The sequence below is a fragment of the Cetorhinus maximus genome, unplaced genomic scaffold, assembly GCF_964194155.1.
Source record: "Cetorhinus maximus unplaced genomic scaffold, sCetMax3.hap1.1 HAP1_SCAFFOLD_798, whole genome shotgun sequence".
NCBI classification, from domain to species: Eukaryota; Metazoa; Chordata; class Chondrichthyes; order Lamniformes; family Cetorhinidae; genus Cetorhinus; species Cetorhinus maximus.
Genome location: NW_027596740.1, coordinates 304 through 17,055, shown reverse-complemented (window position 1 = coordinate 17,055; position 16,752 = coordinate 304). Strand labels below are relative to the sequence as shown.

General features: G+C 47.6%; 1 protein-coding gene across 1 annotated transcript; it reads left to right on the top strand.

The window, feature by feature from the left end:
• Nucleotides 1–198: 198 nt before the first annotated feature.
• On the top strand, nucleotides 199–15,943 carry LOC144674788 (dnaJ homolog subfamily C member 21-like; the record flags this gene model as incomplete). Its single annotated transcript, XM_078535987.1, has 4 exons — nucleotides 199–320; nucleotides 5,916–6,009; nucleotides 11,125–11,248; nucleotides 15,795–15,943. Coding segments are annotated over exons 1-4 (464 nt in total), but the record flags the coding sequence as incomplete, so codon positions are not given.
• Between the last annotated feature and the right edge of the window lie 809 nt (nucleotides 15,944–16,752).

Sequence of the window (16,752 nt, the reverse complement as noted above, 5' to 3'; positions counted from 1 at the left end):
CCAATCAGAGAGCGGGGGCGGGGTTAGGCTCGGCCCCGCCTGCTCAGTGAGGTCATGTGTGTGCGCCGGAAGTGAGGCTGTCAGAGCGGCTGCGACGCCTGATTTCCCCAGCGGCGATCGCACAGACTCGGAGACCCCGAGACCCGGCCCCCCCCGGAGACCCCGGGCCCCCCCGAGACCCGCCCCCCCCCCCCCCCCAGACCCGGAGACCCGCCCCCCCGGGATGCGGTGTCACTATGAGGAACTCGGTGTTCGCAGGGACGTGAATGAAGAGGATTTGAAAAAAGCTTATCGGAAACTGGCGCTGAAATGGCATCCGGGTAACCGGGGGGGAGGGGGAAACACCCCCTGGGGGGGAGGGGGGGTGGTAATTACCCCCTGGGGGGAGGGGGGTGTGGTAAACACCCCCTGGGGGGGAGGGGGGGGTGGTAAACACCCCCTGGGGGGGAGGGGGGGGGTGGTAAACACCCCCTGGGGGGGAGGGGGGGGGTGGTAAACACCCCCTGGGGGGGAGGGGGGGGGTGGTAAACACCCCCTGGGGGGGAGGGGGGGGGTGGTAAACACCCCCTGGGGGGGAGGGGGGGGGTGGTAAACACCCCCTGGGGGGGAGGGGGGGGTGGTAAACACCCCCTGGGGGGAGGGGAGGGGGGGGGTGGTAAACACCCCCTGGGGGGAATACTCCCACTCCACAGGTACAGGGTAAATACTCGCCAGTTGCGTGGGGAGCTGGTGGTGTCTGCCCCTCAGTTTGGGTGTGGTGCTGCACACTCTGCATTCCCTGTGTTTTCTTTTGTGTATTGTGTTTATCCAATTCCCCTTTGACAGTTATTGTTGAATCTTTTTCCACAGTTTCCCAGATCACATCTGGCCTTGTAAAATGTTTCCTCTTTTCTGGTCCTTTTTCTGTTCACCGTATATCTGTCTCCTTCTGTTCATCACATTTCTTCCACTGAAAACATTCTCTCTCCTATTTACTCCATCCACACTCTACATTGTCTTAAACCCGCCCATCAAATCTCCTCTCATCTTTCTCTTTAACATGAACAACTCCAGCTTGTCCATTTTCTCCCCAGAATTGAGTCCTCTCTCTCACTCTGTTACCTTCCTGGTAAATCTCTCTCTCGCTCTGTTACCTTCCTGGTAAATCTCTCTCTCACTCTGTTACCTTCCTGGTAAATCTCTCTCTCGCCCTGTTACCATCCTGGTAAATCTCTCTCTCACTCTGTTACCATCCTGGTAAATCTCTGTCTCACTCTGTTACCTTCCTGGTAAATCTCTGTCTCACTCTGTTACCTTCCTGGTAAATCTCTCTCTCGCCCTGTTACCATCCTGGTAAATCTCTCTCTCACTCTGTTACCTTCCTGGTAAATCTCTGTCTCACTCTGTTACCTTCCTGGTAAATCTCTGTCTCACTCTGTTACCTTCCTGGTAAGTCTCTGTCTCACTCTGTTACCTTCCTGGTAAATCTCTCTCTCGCCCTGTTACCATCCTGGTAAATCTCTCTCTCACTCTGTTACCATCCTGGTAAATCTCTCTCTCACTCTGTTACCTTCCTGGTAAATCTCTCTCTCACTCTGTTACCTTCCTGGTAAATCTCTCTCTCACTCTGTTACCTTCCTGGTAAATCTCTCTCTCACTCTGTTACCTTCCTGGTAAATCTCTCTCTCACTCTGTTACCTTCCTGGTAAATCTCTCTCTCACTCTGTTACCTTCCTGGTAAATCTCTGTCTCACTCTGTTACCTTCCTGGTAAATCTCTGTCTCACTCTGTTACCTTCCTGGTAAATCTCTCTCTCACTCTGTTACCATCCTGGTAAATCTCTCTCTCACTCTGTTACCTTCCTGGTAAATCTCTCTCTCACTCTGTTACCATCCTGGTAAATCTCTCTCTCACTCTGTTACCTTCCTGGTAAATCTCTGTCTCACTCTGTTACCATCCTGGTAAATCTCTCTCTCACTCTGTTACCTTCCTGGTAAATCTCTCTCTCACTCTGTTACCTTCCTGGTAAATCTCTCTCTCGCCCTGTTACCATCCTGGTAAATCTCTCTCTCGCCCTGTTACCATCCTGGTAAATCTCTCTCTCACTCTGTTACCTTCCTGGTAAATCTCTCTCTCGCTCTGTTACCATCCTGGTAAATCTCTCTCTCACTCTATACCTTCCTGGTAAATCTCTCTCTCACTCTGTTACCTTCCTGGTAAATCTCTCTCTCACTCTGTTACCTTCCTGGTAAATCTCTCTCTCGCTCTGTTACCATCCTGGTAAATCTCTCTCTCACTCTATACCTTCCTGGTAAATCTCTCCCTCACTCTATACCTTCCTGGTAAATCTCTCTCTCACTCTGTTACCATCCTGGTAACTCTCTCTCTCGCTCTGTTACCTTCCTGGTAAATCTCTCTCTCGCTCTGTTACCTTCCTGGTAAATCTCTCTCTCGCTCTGTTACCTTCCTGGTAAATCTCTCTCTCGCTCTGTTACCTTCCTGGTAGATCTCTCTCTCGCTCTGTTACCATCCTGGTAAATCTCTCTCTCACTCTGTTACCTTCCTGGTAAATCTCCCTCTCACTCTGTTACCATCCTGGTAAATCTCTCTCTCGCTCTGTTACCATCCTGGTAAATCTCTCTCTCACTCTGTTACCTTCCTGGTAAATCTCCCTCTCACTCTGTTACCATCCTGGTAAATCTCTCTCTCGCTCTGTTACCATCCTGGTAAATCTCTCTCTCACTCTGTTACCTTCCTGGTAAATCTCTCTCTCGCTCTGTTACCATCCTGGTAAATCTCTCTCTCACTCTGTTACCTTCCTGGTAAATCTCTCTCTCGCTCTGTTACCTTCCTGGTAAATCTCTCTCTCGCTCTGTTACCATCCTGGTAAATCTCTCTCTCGCTCTGTTACCATCCTGGTAAATCTCTCTGTCACTCTTACCAGGGGTCGGGTTGAGGCTGTCAGGGAGTATCTCAGAATTGTTATAGTGCAGAAGGAGGCCATTCGGTCCATCGTGTCTGCACCGGCCCTCCGAATGAATAACTCACGTGCTACCATTCCCCCACCTTCTCCCCAGAACCCTACACATTCTTCCTTTTCAGATAACAGTCCAATTCCTTTTTAAATGCTTCAAATGACCCTGCCTCCCCCACACTCTCAGGCAGAGCAGTCCAGACCCTAATCACTCCCTGCATAAGACAGTTTCTCACATATCACTTTTGCTTGTTTTGTCAAGTACTTTAAATCTGTTCCCCCTCATTGTAAATGCAGACCTGGTCCCCAGCTACAAATGGACCCCTGGCCCTCCAGCAATCTACAAGCCCCGTTGGAACATTTGGGGGAGAGTCATTTTTTTTCTCTGTCTCCATTGCTTCTTTAGTCTAATGCTTTAAATCTGTGCCCTCTCATTCCTGATCCATTTCCGAGTGGGAACAGTTTCTCCCTATCTACTCTGTCCAGACCCCTCATGATTTTGAACACCTTTATCAAATCTCCTTTCAGCCTTCTCCTCTCCAAGGAAAAGAAATTGGAGAAGTTGTGACTGTCTTCGTAACTGAAGTTCCTCATCCCTGGAACTATTCTCGTGAATCTTTTCTGCCCTCTCTCTAATACCTTCACATCCTTCCTAAAGTGTGGTGCCCAGAGCTGGACACAATACTCCAGCTGAGGCTGAACCAGTGTTTTATACAAGTTTAACATAACCTCCTTGCTCTTGTACTCTATGCCCCTATTAATAAAGCCCAAGATACTGTATGCTTTATTCACCGCTCTCTCAATCCATCCTCTCACCTTCAATAATTTATGCACATATACACCCAGATCCCCCTGCTCCTGCACCCCCTTTAGAATTGTACCCTTTATTTTATATTGTCTCTCCATGTTCTTCCTACCAAAATGAATCACTTCACATTTCTCTGCATTGAACTTCATCTACCACCTGTCCACCCATTTTACCAACTTGTCTCTGTCCTTTTGGAGTTCTACACTATCCTCCTCACAGTTCGCAATGCTTCCAAGTTTTGTGTGATTTGCAAATATTGAAATTGTTCCCAATACACCAAGGTCCAGGTCATTAATATATATCAGGAAAGGCAAGGGTCCCAAAACTGACCCGCATTTGTCCTTTTGAATATTAATTTTGTCCCAAATTATTGTTTCTAGGAGTTTCTCCACCACAGAAGTTAAACTGACTGGCCTGTAGTTGCTGGGCTTATTTTTACACCTTTTTTTTGAACAAGGGTGTAATGTTTGTAATTCTCCAGCCCTCTGGCCCCATCCCTGAGTCTAAGGAAGACTGAAGAATTATGGCCAGTGCCCCTGCAATTTCCACACTCACTTCCCTCAGTAACATTGGATGCATCTCATCCGGTCCCGGTGCCTTATCAACTTCAAGTACAGACAGTCCATTCAACACCTCCTCCTTATCAATTTTAAACCTTTGAGTGTCTGAATTTCCTCGTCTGTCACCATGGCCTGGGTAACAGCTGCTTCCTTGGTAGAGACAGATGCAAAGTATTCATTTAGTACCTCAGCCATGCCCCTGCCACCATGTGTAAATTCACTTTTAGGTCCCTAATCGGCCCTACTCCTCCTTTTATCACCCTTTTACTATTTTTATGCCTATAAGGAGACTTTTAGTTTCCCTTTTATGTTGGCTGTCAGCTCTTCTCATACTCCCTCTTTGCTTATTTGCTTCTTCACCTCCCCTCCCCATGAAGGTTCACTTCTATATTCAGCCAGGTTCTCAATTGTTTTATCTGTCATAAGCACACTTTTTCTTCTTTATCTTAATTTCTATCTCCTTTATTAACCAGGGAGCTCTGGATTTGTTTACCCAACCTTTCCCTTTCAAGGGAATATACCTTGACTGTGCCCGAATCATCTCTTCTTTGAAGGTAGCCCATTGATCAGCTACCATTTTTCCTTTGGCCCAAATCCGGTCTTACCCCATTGAAACTGGCTTTCCCCCAGTTAATTATTCTTACCCTGGATTGTTCTTTGTCCTTTTCTATCATCATCCTGAATCTTATGATACAATGATCACTGTCCCCTAAATGTTCCTCCACTAACACTTGATCCAATGACCCACCTCATTCCCAAGAACCAACTCCTTTCTCGTTGGTCTGGAAAAATACTGCAGAAGAAAATTCTCCTGAACGTACACTCGGAACTCTTTTTCCTCTTTGCCCATAACACTACTACCAACCTGATCTATATTTGGATAATTAAAGTCCCCCATTATAACTACTCATATTTTTGCATCTCTCTGTAATTCCCCTGCAGATTTGTTCTACATTCTTCTCACTAGTTGGTGGTTTATAGACTACACCGAGCAATGTAATTGCTCCCTTTTTGTTCCTTAGCTCGAGCCAAATTGATTCTGTCCTTGAACCCTCTGGGACATCCTCTTTCTCCAGCACTGCAATGCTCTCCTTAACCAATACCACCACCCCTGCTCCTTTCCTTCCTTTCCTATCCCTTCTGAACACCTTGTACCCGGGAATATTTAACACCCAGTTCTGCCCTTCCTTGAGCCAGGTCTCTGTTATCACCACAACATCATATTTCCACATGACAATCTGCGCCTGTAACTCCCCAATCTTATTCACTCTACTCCGTGTATTCACATACACGCACAGTAACCGTGATTTAGATTTTGTTACTTTCTCCCTTATTCTGACCCCAACTATTAAGTTACTATTCTCTATACAAGTGCTATCTAACTTTCCCAATACTCTGTGCACCCTGGTATTCCTCTCTGACATTATCGCCTGGTTCCCACACCCTTGCCGAATTAGTTTAAACCCTCCCCAACAGCACTAGCACTGTTGCCGGGCATCCTGGGGGTAATTGCACTCTGTAGTGGGTTGATTATGCATAAACAGGGATGATGTACATCTGCATTAATTTAAACATCGAACCTTTCTCTTCACAGATAAGAACTTAGAGAATCCGGAGGATGCTGCTGAGAGGTTTAAACTGATCCAGGCAGCCTACGATGTACTGAGTGACCCTCAGGAGAGAGCATGGTGAGTCCATGAAGGATCAGAGCATGTTACAGCACAGCAAGAGCCCATGGTGCCCCTGCGGGCTCTTTCATGGAACTATCCAGTCAGTCCCATTCTCCTACTCTGCCCCATCGCTCTGTAATTTATTCCCTTTCGAGAACTTAGTCACTTTTCAATCTGCTTCCACCATCCTTCCAGATCACAGCCTCATTGAGTGAGGAAATTTCTCATTTCCTACTTGTTCTTGTGCTGATTATTTGAAACCTCTGTCCTCAGGTTACAGACCAACCTCAGAGAATCATTTCACCCATTTTAGTCTATCAGCGCCTCTCATCATTTCACAGGTTCACCTTATCTGATCCAAGGAGAGCAATCTCAGTTTCTCCAGCCTTTCTACATAACAGAAACAGACAACACCAGAATAGAGAATAGAAAGTTAATAGGTAAAGTCGGGATAGGGGAGAAAGTAACAAAATCTAAATCAGGGTTACTGTGCATGTGTGTGAATGCACGGAGTACAGTAAATAAGATTGGGGAGTTACCGGCGCAGATTGCCGTGTGGAAATATGATGTTGTGGCGATAACAGAGATATGGCTCAAGAAAGGGCAGAACTGGGTGTTAAATATTCCTGGGTACAAGGTGTTCAGAAGGAATAGGACAGGAGGAGGGGTGGTGGTATTGCTCGGTGTAGTCTAAAGACCAGCAAATAGTGACAAGGATGTAGGAGAACAAATCTGCAGGGGAATTACAGAGAGATACAGCATTATAGAGTAGTTATAATGGGTGACTTTAAATACTCGAATGTAGACTGGGACAGTGGTAATGTAAAGGGTGGAGAGGGGGAAAAGTTCCTGATTGTGTTCAGGAGAATTTTCTACAGCAGTATGTGTCCAATCCAACAAGAAAAGATGCACTGTTGGACCTGGTTCTTGGAAATGAGGTGGGCCAAGTAGGTCATGTGTCAGTGGGGGAACATTTAGGAGACAGTGATCATTGTATTGTACGTTTTAGGATGATGATAGAAAAGGACGATAGGCAATCCAGAGTAAAAATAATTAACTGGACAAGAGCCGACTTCAATGGGGCAGGAAGGGAGCTGGGTCAGATAGACTGGTAGAAAATACAACTGAGAACCAAGTGGAACACAGAAGGTTTGGGGGAGGTGAAGATACAAATAAAAGAAGTGAAGAGGGATTATGAGAAAAGACTGGCAGCCAACATAAAGGGGAATCCCAAAGTCTCCTATAGGCACATAAATAGCATTAGGGTGGTAAAAGGAGGAGTAGTGTCGATTAGGGATCCAAAAGGGAATTTACACATGGACGAAGGGGCCATGGCTGGGGTATTAAGTGAATACTTTGCAACCGTCTTTACCAAGGAGGTAGATGCTACCCAGGCCACTGTGACAGACGAGGAAACTCTGTCACTAGAAGGGTTCAAAATTGATAGAGGAAGTGTTGAATAAACTGTTAGTACTTAAAGTTGACAAGGCACTGGGACTGTATGAGATGCATCCAAGGATATTGAAGGAAGTGAGAGTAGAAATTGTAGGGGCACTGGCCATAATCTTTCAGTCTTCCCTAGACTCAGGGGAGGTGCCAGAGGACTGGAGAATTGCAAACATTACACCCTTGTTCAAAAAAGGTTGTAAGGATAAGCCCAGCAATTACAGACCAGTCAGTTTAACTTCGATGGTGGGGAAGATTCTAGAAACAATTATTTGGGATAGAATTAGTAGTCACATGGAAAAATATGGGTTGATAAGGAAGAGCCAGCATGGATTTCTAAAGAGGAAATCGTGTTTAACTAACTTGCTGGAGTTTTTTGAAGAGGTAACAGAAAAGGTCGATGAGGGTAATGCTGTTGATGTGGTGTACATGGACTTTCAAAAGGCATTGGACACAGTGCCACACAGCAGACTTGTGAGAAAAGTTATTGCTCAGAATGAAAGTGACAGTAGCAACGTGGTTACAAAATTGGCTGAAAAATAGGAAGCAGAGAGTAATGGTCAATGGATATTTTTCGGGCTGGAGGAAGATTTGTAGTGGAGTTCCCCAGGGGTCGGTATTGGGACCCTTGCTTTTCCTGATATATATTAATAATCTAGATCTTGGTGTGCAGGGGACAATTTCAGAGTTTGCGGATGATATGAAGTTTGGGAGTGTTGTGAACTGCGAGGAGGATGGTGTGGAACTTCAAAAGGACAAAGACAAGTTTGTGGAGTGGGCAGATAGGTGGCAGATGAAGTTCAATGCGGAGAAATGTAAAATGATTCATTTTGATAGGAAGAACATGGACAGACAATATAAAATAAGGGGTGAAAGTTTGAAGGGTGTGTAGGAGCAGAAAGACCTGGGTGTATGTGTGCATAGATCATTGAAGGTGGCAGGACAGGTGGAGAGAGCAGTTAATAAAGCAAATAGTATCCTGGGCTTTATTAATAGGGGCATAGAGTACAAGAGCAAGGAGCTTATACTGAATTTATATAAGACACTTGTTAGACCTCAGCTGGAGTATTGTGTACAGTTCTGGGTGTCACATTATAGGAAGGATGCGAACACATTGGAGAGAGTGCAGAAGAGGTTTACGAGAATGGTTCCAGGGATGAGAAACTTCAGCTATGAGGATAGATTGGAGAGGTTGGGACTGTTCTCCTTGGAGAGGAGACGGCTAAGAGGAGATTTGATAGAGATGTTCAATATCATGAGGGGGCTGGACAGAGTAGATAGAAAGAAGCTGTTCCCACTTGTAAAAGGATCAAGAACGAGAGAGCACAGATTTAAAGTGATTTGCAAAAGAAGCAAATGTGACGTGAGAAAAAACTTTTTCACACAACGAATGGTTTGGGTCTGGAATGTACGGCCTGGAAGTGTGGTGGGGGAGGTTCAATCGAGGCATTCAAGAGGGCATTAGATGATTATTTAAATAGAAACAATTCGCAGGGTTATGGGGAAAAGGCAGGAGATTGGCACTAAGACATAATGCTCATTTGGAGAGCCGGTGCAGACAGGATGGGCTGAATGGCCTCCTGTGCTGTAACAATTCTGTGATAACTGGCTTGTTTTCAGTAAAACATTTTCACCTTGAGCAGCTGCCTGGTGTGTAATGCATGTGCGTGTGGGAGCTCACTGTGTGCATGTGTGTAGAGCTCTCTGTGAGTTGTGTGTGTAGGAGTTCTCTGTGAGTGCTCTGTGTGTGTAGGAGCTGTGTGTATGTAGGAGCTTTCTGTGACTCTGTGTGTGTAGAGCTCTCTGTGAGTCATCTGTGTGTATAGGAGCACTAAGAGTCGTGCGTGTTTGTGTGTAGGAGCTCTCTGTGAGTCATAGAAACTAGGAGCAGGAGTAGGCCATTCGGCCCTTCAAGCCTGCTCCACCATTCATTATGATCATGGCTGATCATCCAACTCAATAGCCTGCTCCCGCTTTCTCCCCATATCCTTTGATCCCTTTCGCCCCAAGAGCTATATCTAACTCCTTCTTGAAAACATACAATGTTTTGGTCTCAACTACTTTCTGTGGTAGCGAATTCCACAGGCTCACCATTCTCTGGGTGAAGAAATTTCTCCTCATCTCAGTCCTAAATAGTCTACCCCGTATCCTCAGACTGTGATCCCTGGTCCTGGACTCCCCCACCATCGGGAACATCCTTCCTGCATCTACCCTGTCTGGGCCTGTTAGAATTTTATAGGTTTCTATGAGATCGCCACTCATTATTCTGAACTCCAGTGAATATAATCCTAATTGACTCAATCTCTCCTCATATGTCAGTCCCGCCATCCCAGGAATCAGTCGGGTAAACCTTCGCTGCACTCCCTCTATAGCAAGAACATCCTTCCTCAGATAAGGAGACCAAAACTGCACACAAAATTCCAGATGTGGTCTCACCAAGGCCCTGTACAATTGCAGCAAGACATCCCTGTTCCTGTACTCGAATCCTCTGGCTATGAAGGCCAACATACCATCTGCCTTCTTTACCGCCTGCTGCACCTGCATGCTTACCTTCAGTGCCTGGTGTATAAGGACACCCAGGTCTCATTGCACATTCCCCTCTCTCAATTTATAGCCATTCAGATAATTCCCTCATCTAAATCATTAATATATATTGTGAATAGCTGGGGTCCCAGCACCGATCCCTGCGGTACCCCACTAGTCACTGCCTGCCATTCGGAAAAAGTCCCGTTTATTCCTATTCTTTGTTTCCTGTCTGCCAACCAGTTTTCTATCCATCTCAATACACTACCCCCAATCCCATGCGCTTTAATTTTACACGCCAATCTCTTATGTGGGACTTTGTCGAAAGCCTTCTGAAAGTCCAAATAAACCACATCTACTGGCTCCCCCTCATCAACTCTACTAGTTACATCACCGAAAAATTCCAGTAGGTTTGTCAAGCGTGATTTCCCTTCCGTAAATCCATGCTAACTCTGTCCGATTCTGCCACTGTTTTCCAAGTGCTCAGCTATTAAATCTTTTATAATGGACTCTAGAATTTTCCCCACTACCGACATCAGACTGACTGGTCTATAATTCCTTGTTTTCTCTCTACCTCCCTTTTTAAATAGTGGGGTTACATTAGCTACCCTCCAATCTGTAGGAACTATTCCAGAGTCTGTAGAATCTCGGAAGATGACCACCAATGCATCCGCTATTTCTAGGGCTAATTCCTTAAGTACTCTGGGATGTAGATTATCAGGCCCTGGGAATTTATCAGCCTTCAATCCCATCAATTTCCCCAACACCATTTCCCTACTAATACTGATTTCTTTCAGTTCCTCCCTCTCACTAAATCCTGTGTTCCCCAACATTTCTGGTGTGTTATTAGTGTCCTCCTTTGTGAAGACAGAACCAAAGTATGTATTTAGTTGGTCAGCCATTTCTTTGTTCCCCATTATAAATTCCCCTGTTTCTGACTCTAAGGGACCTACATTTGTCTTCACCAATCTTTTTCTCTTCACATACCCATAGAAACTTTTACAGTCAGTTTTTATATTCCCCACAAACTTACTCTCGTACTCTATTTTCCCCTTCTTAATCAATCCCTTGGTCCTCCTTTGCTGAGTTCCAAACTGCTCCCAATCCTCAGGTCATGTGTGTGCGTGTCGGAGCTGTTTGTCTCACCCTGTGTCCTGTATGCAGGTATGACAGCCATCGAGAGGCGATTCTGAAGGGGGGTCTGAATGGTGATTATGAAGATGACAGTGTGGATTTGCTGCAATATTTCACCACAGCGTGTTACTCTGGGTATGCTGATGATGAGAAGGTATGGGCAGCTCGTTACAGTCCGATGTTACTGTGGGTCCCTGGGGAGAGGAGGTTCCTGCTCCCTGTCTACAGAGAGGAGTCAGGCCTGTCTGAAGCTGCCCAGCGGTGACTCACAATTACTGTTCCTTGTGGGGAAAGCCACATTTCACCAGCAGGAGGCCCCGGGGATACATTGTCTGTTCAACTGTGTCCCTGAATGAATTGCAAATTCAGTGATAGAGGGAGCATAACCCTCACAGGGAATAGTCCTCCGCTGTGTGCCATTTACCCCTGGAATTCTGCCTCTCTGTGGTAGTGTGCTATTTACTCCTGGAATGCCTCCCATGTGTATTCAATCCCAGAACTCCCCCACTCAGTGATATTTTCCCTGAAGGCTCCTTTCTTAAAGGCATCTACCCCCGGACTATCCCCTCTCCTTCTGGTATTTACCTCCTGGAATGGCACTTTCCTTTGAGGTATCTACCCCTTGAATGCCCCCTCTACTCGGTACTTAGCCCTGGAATTGCCCCTCTCTAGTATTCACCCGTGCCCGGAATGCCCTTCCCTCTCTGGTATTTACCCTTGGGATGCCTGCCCCCACCCCCCCCAACCGTGGTATTTGCACCAGGAATGCCCCTGTGTGGTATTAATCACCAGAATTCCCCCCACATGGTCTTTACCCTCCTCCCCGGGGTGCCCCCCACATGGTCTTTACCCTCCTCCTCCGAGTGCCCCTCCCCGCGTGGTTTCTAACCCCTGAAAGCCCCCTGCCACCTCGACATTGTCACTGGATTTGCAATCCAGACTCCCAGGGTATTGCTCTGGCTCAGAATTCCACATGACAGATGGTGGAATTTGAATTCAACAAATATCTGGAATTAAAAGTTTGAGGATTACCATTGTCGATTGTTGTAAAAACCCATCTGGTTCACTAGCAAGCCACTCAGTTGTAACAAACCGCTACAAAGTCGCAAAAAAGGAATGAAACCGGACGGTCCACCCGGCATCGACCGAGGCACCGGAAACAACAACGGCATCTTAGCCCTGTCGACCCTGCAAAGTCCTCCTGACTAACATCTGGGGGCTTGTGCCAAAATTGGGAGAGCTGTCTCACAGACTAGTCAAGCAACAGCCTGACATAGTCATCCTCACGGAATTATACCTTACAGATAATGTCCCAGACACCACCATCACCATCCCTGGGTATGTCCTGTCCCACCGGCAGGACAGACCCAGCAGAGGTGGCAGCACAGTGGTATACAGTCGGGAAGGAGTTACCCTGAGAGTCCTCAACATCGACTCCAGAAACCATGAAGTCTCATGGCATCAGGTCAAACGTGGGCAAGGAAACCTCCTGCTGATGACCACGTACCGCCCTCCCTCAGCTGATGAATCAGTGCTTCCTCCATGTTGAACATCACTTGGAGGAAGCACTGAGGGTGGCGAGGGTACAGAATGTACTCTGGGTGGGGGACTTCAATGTCCATCACCAAGAGTGGCTCGGTAGCAACACCACTGACTGAGCTGGCCGAGTCCTAAAGGACATAGCTGTTAGACTGGGTCTGCGGCAGGTGGTGAGGGAACCAACAAGAGGGAAAAACATATTTGATCTCATCCTCACCATCCTGCCTGCCACTGGTGCATCTGTCCATGACAGTATGGGCAGGAGTGACTATCGCACAGTCATTGTGGAGATGAAGTCCCACCTTCACATTGAGGACACCCTCCATTGTGTTGTGTGGCATTACCACCGTGCTAATTGGGATAGATTTCAAACAGACCTAGCAACTCAAGACTGGGCATCCATGAGGCGCTGTGGGCCATCAGCAGCAGCGGAATTGTACTCGAACACAATCTGTAACCTCATGGCCCAGCATATCCCCCACTCTACCATTACCATCAAGCCAGGGAATCAACCCTGGTTCAATGAAGAGTGCAGGAGGGCAGGCCAGGAGCAGCACCAGGCATACCTCAAAATGAGGTGTCAACCTGGTCAAGCTATAACTTGCGTGCCAAACAGCATAAGCAGCAAGTGATAGACAGGGCTAAGTGATCCCACAACCAATGGATCAGATCTAAGCTCTGCAGTCCTGCCACATCCAGTCGTGAATGGTGGTGGACAATTAAACAACTCACTGGAGGAGGTGGCTCCACAAATATCCCCATCCTCAATGATGGAGGAGCCCAGCACATCAGTGTAAAAGATAAGGCTGAAGCATTTGCAACAATCTTCAGCCAGAAGTGTCGAGTGGATGATCCATCTCGGCCTCCTCTGGAGGTCCCCAGCATCACAGATGCCAGTCTTCAGCCAATTCGATTCACTCCACGTGATATCAAGAAACGGTTGAAGGCACTGGATACTACAAAGGCTATGGTCCCTGACAATATTCTGGCAATAGTACTGAAGACTGGTGCTCCAGAACTTGCCGCGCCCCTAGCCAAGCTGTTCCAGTAAAGTTACAACACTGGCATCTACCCGGCTATGTGGAAAATTGCCCAGGTATGTCCTGTACACAAAAAGCAGGACAAATCCAACCCGGCCAATTACCACCCCATCAGTCTACTCTAGATTAACAGTAAAGTAATGGAAGGGGTCATCAACAGTGCTATCAAGCGGCACTTGCTTAGCAATAACCTGCTTACTGACACTCAGTTTGAGTTCTGCCAGGGCCACTCAGCTCCTGACCTCATTACAGCCTTGGTTCAAACATGGACAAAAGAGCTGAACTCCCGAGGTGAGGTGAGAGTGACTGCCCTTGACATCAAGGCAGCATTTGACCAAATGTGGCATTAAGGAGCCCTGGCAAAACTGGAGTCAATGGGAATCAGGGGGGAAACTCTCCACTGGTTGGAGTCATACTTAGCACAAAGGAAGATGGTTGTGGTTATTGGAGGTCAGTCATCTCAGCTCCAGGACATCACTGCAGGAGTTCCTCAGGGTAGTGTCCTAGGCCCAACCATCTTCAGCTGCTTCATCAATGACCTTCCTTCCATCCTAAGGTCAGAAATGGGGATGTTCGCTGATTGCACAATGTTCAGCACCATTCACAACTCCTCAGATACTGAAGCAGTCCATGTCCAAATGCAGCAAGACCTGGACAATATCCAGGCTTGGGCTGACAAGTGGCACATCACAAGTGTCAGGCAACGACCATCTCCAACAAGAGAGAATCTAACCATCGCCCCTTGATGTTCAATGGTATCATCACTGAATCCCCCACTTATCAACATCCTGCAGATTACCATTGACCAGAAACTGAACTGGACTAGCCATATAAATACTGTGGCTACAAGAGCAGGTCAGAAGCTAGGAATCCTGCGATGAGTAAATCACCTCCTGACTCTCCAAAGCCTGTCCACCATCTACAAGGCACAAGTCAGGAGTGTGATGGAATACTCTCCACTTGCCTGGATGAGTGCAGCTCCCACAACACTCAAGAAGCTCGACACCATCCAGGACAAAGCAGCCGCTTGATTGGCACAAACATTCACTCCCTCCACCACCGACACACAGTAGCAGCAGTGTGTACCATCTACAAGATGCACTGCAGGAATTCACCAAGGCTCCTTAGACAGCACCTTCCAAACCCACAACCACTACCATCTAGAAGGACAAGGGCAGCAGAACTCGCTCCCTAACAACACTGTGGGTGTACCTACACCACATGGACTGCAGCGGTTCAAGAAGGCAGCTCACCATCACCTTCTCAAGGGCAATTAGAGATGGGCAATAAATGCTGGTCCAGCCAGGGAAGCCCACATCTCGTGAATGAATAAAAAAAATTACCTCCCAGAATGCCTGTGTGGTGTTTATTCCTGGGTCCCCGCTCCCTGTGCTATTTATACCCCTGAATGGTGCCACTGTTAATGTTATTTACCCCAGAATGCCCCCCCATGTAATATTTACCCCCTGGAATGCCACTCATGTATTTACCTTAGATTCTCTCTCCCCCCACCCAGTGCAGTGTCTACCCCTGGAATGTTCCCTCTCTATCCCCCCCAGAATGACCCCTCTCTGGTATTTACCCCGTAATGCCCCTTTGTGTGTTATTTAACCCCAGAATGCCCCCTCGCTACATGATATTTACCCCCTAGAATGCCTGCAGTATGGTACTTACTCTGGAAGGGCCCCCCCATCTGGTATTTACCCCCCTGGAACTTCCCCATCTCTTTGTGGTATTTACCCCCTGGAATGCACCCTCTCTGGTATTAACCCTCCAGAGCCTCTGTGTGCTTTTTACCCCTACCTGGAATGCCCTTCTTTCTGTGGCATTTGCCCCCGAATGCCCCCCTGTGGTATTGACCCTCTGCAATGTGCCCAATGTGTATTTATCCCACAGAATCCCCCCTCTGTCTATTTTCCCCCAGCAATGCCCACTGGTGTGCTATTTACCCTCTGTAATCCCACCTCTCTGAGCTATTTACCCCACAGAAAGCCTCATCCCTGGTGTTTACGGCCCAGAAAAGCCCTGCTCTCTGTGGAATTTACCCCCGAAATGCCTCCTGTGTGGTATTGCCCCGGGAAGAGCTCGCTCTTTGCTGACGATGGTAATTTTCTGCTCCAGGGTTTCTATACTGTTTATCGGCGGGTTTTCGAGGAGATTGTGGAGGAGGAGCTGGAGTCTCTACAGGAGCCTGATGAACTGACATGGCCGTCATTCGGAGATTCTCAGAGTGACTATAACACGGTAACTACACCTGACCATGGCACGAGGTAAGGGGCGGGTATGGAGGGGCACAAGAGGCTGACAGGAGGTGGGCTGCAGACTGGGTGGAAAGATGAGGGGAGGGGCTTTCAGGGAAGTGGGTGCAGGATTCGGGGGTGGGGGGGGGGAATTGAAGGGAAGGAGAATCTTTCCAGTTGATTGTGTTCGGAGCAGCTTTCCGAGGAGATCACTGCAATCTGTGCTCCCAGTCCACCCCCGCCCGCCTCGACACCACCCTGCGGAGTGAATGTGGATGTGGTGCCAGTCAAGCGGCTGCTTTGTCCTGGGCAGTGTCCAGCTTCTTGAGTTGTTAGAGCTGTACTCATCCAGGCAAGTGGGGAGTATTCCATCACACTCCTGACTTGTGCCTTGTAGATGGTGGACAGGCTTTTGGGAGTCAGGAGGCAAGTTACTCACCACAGGATTTCCAGCCTCTGACCTGCTCTTATAGCCACAGTATTTATATGGCTGGGTCCAGTTCAGTTTCTGGTCAATGGTAACCCCCAGGATGTTGATAGTGGGGGATTCAGTGATGGTAATGCCATTGAACATCAAGTGTGATTCTCTCTTGTTGAAGATTGAATGTTGCTGAAGGTTCAGTGTGATGGTGAGCTGCTATTGGTCAGTGCTGTGGGGGGGGTCAGTGTGATGGTGAGCTGCTATTGGTCAGTGCTGTGGGGGGGTCAGTGTTGAGCTGATCTATTGGTCAGTGCTGTGGGGGGGGTCAGTGTGATGGTGAGCTGCTATTGGTCAGTGCTGTGGGGGGGGTCAGTGTGATGGTGAGCTGTTATTGGTCAGTGCTGTGGGGGGGTCAGTG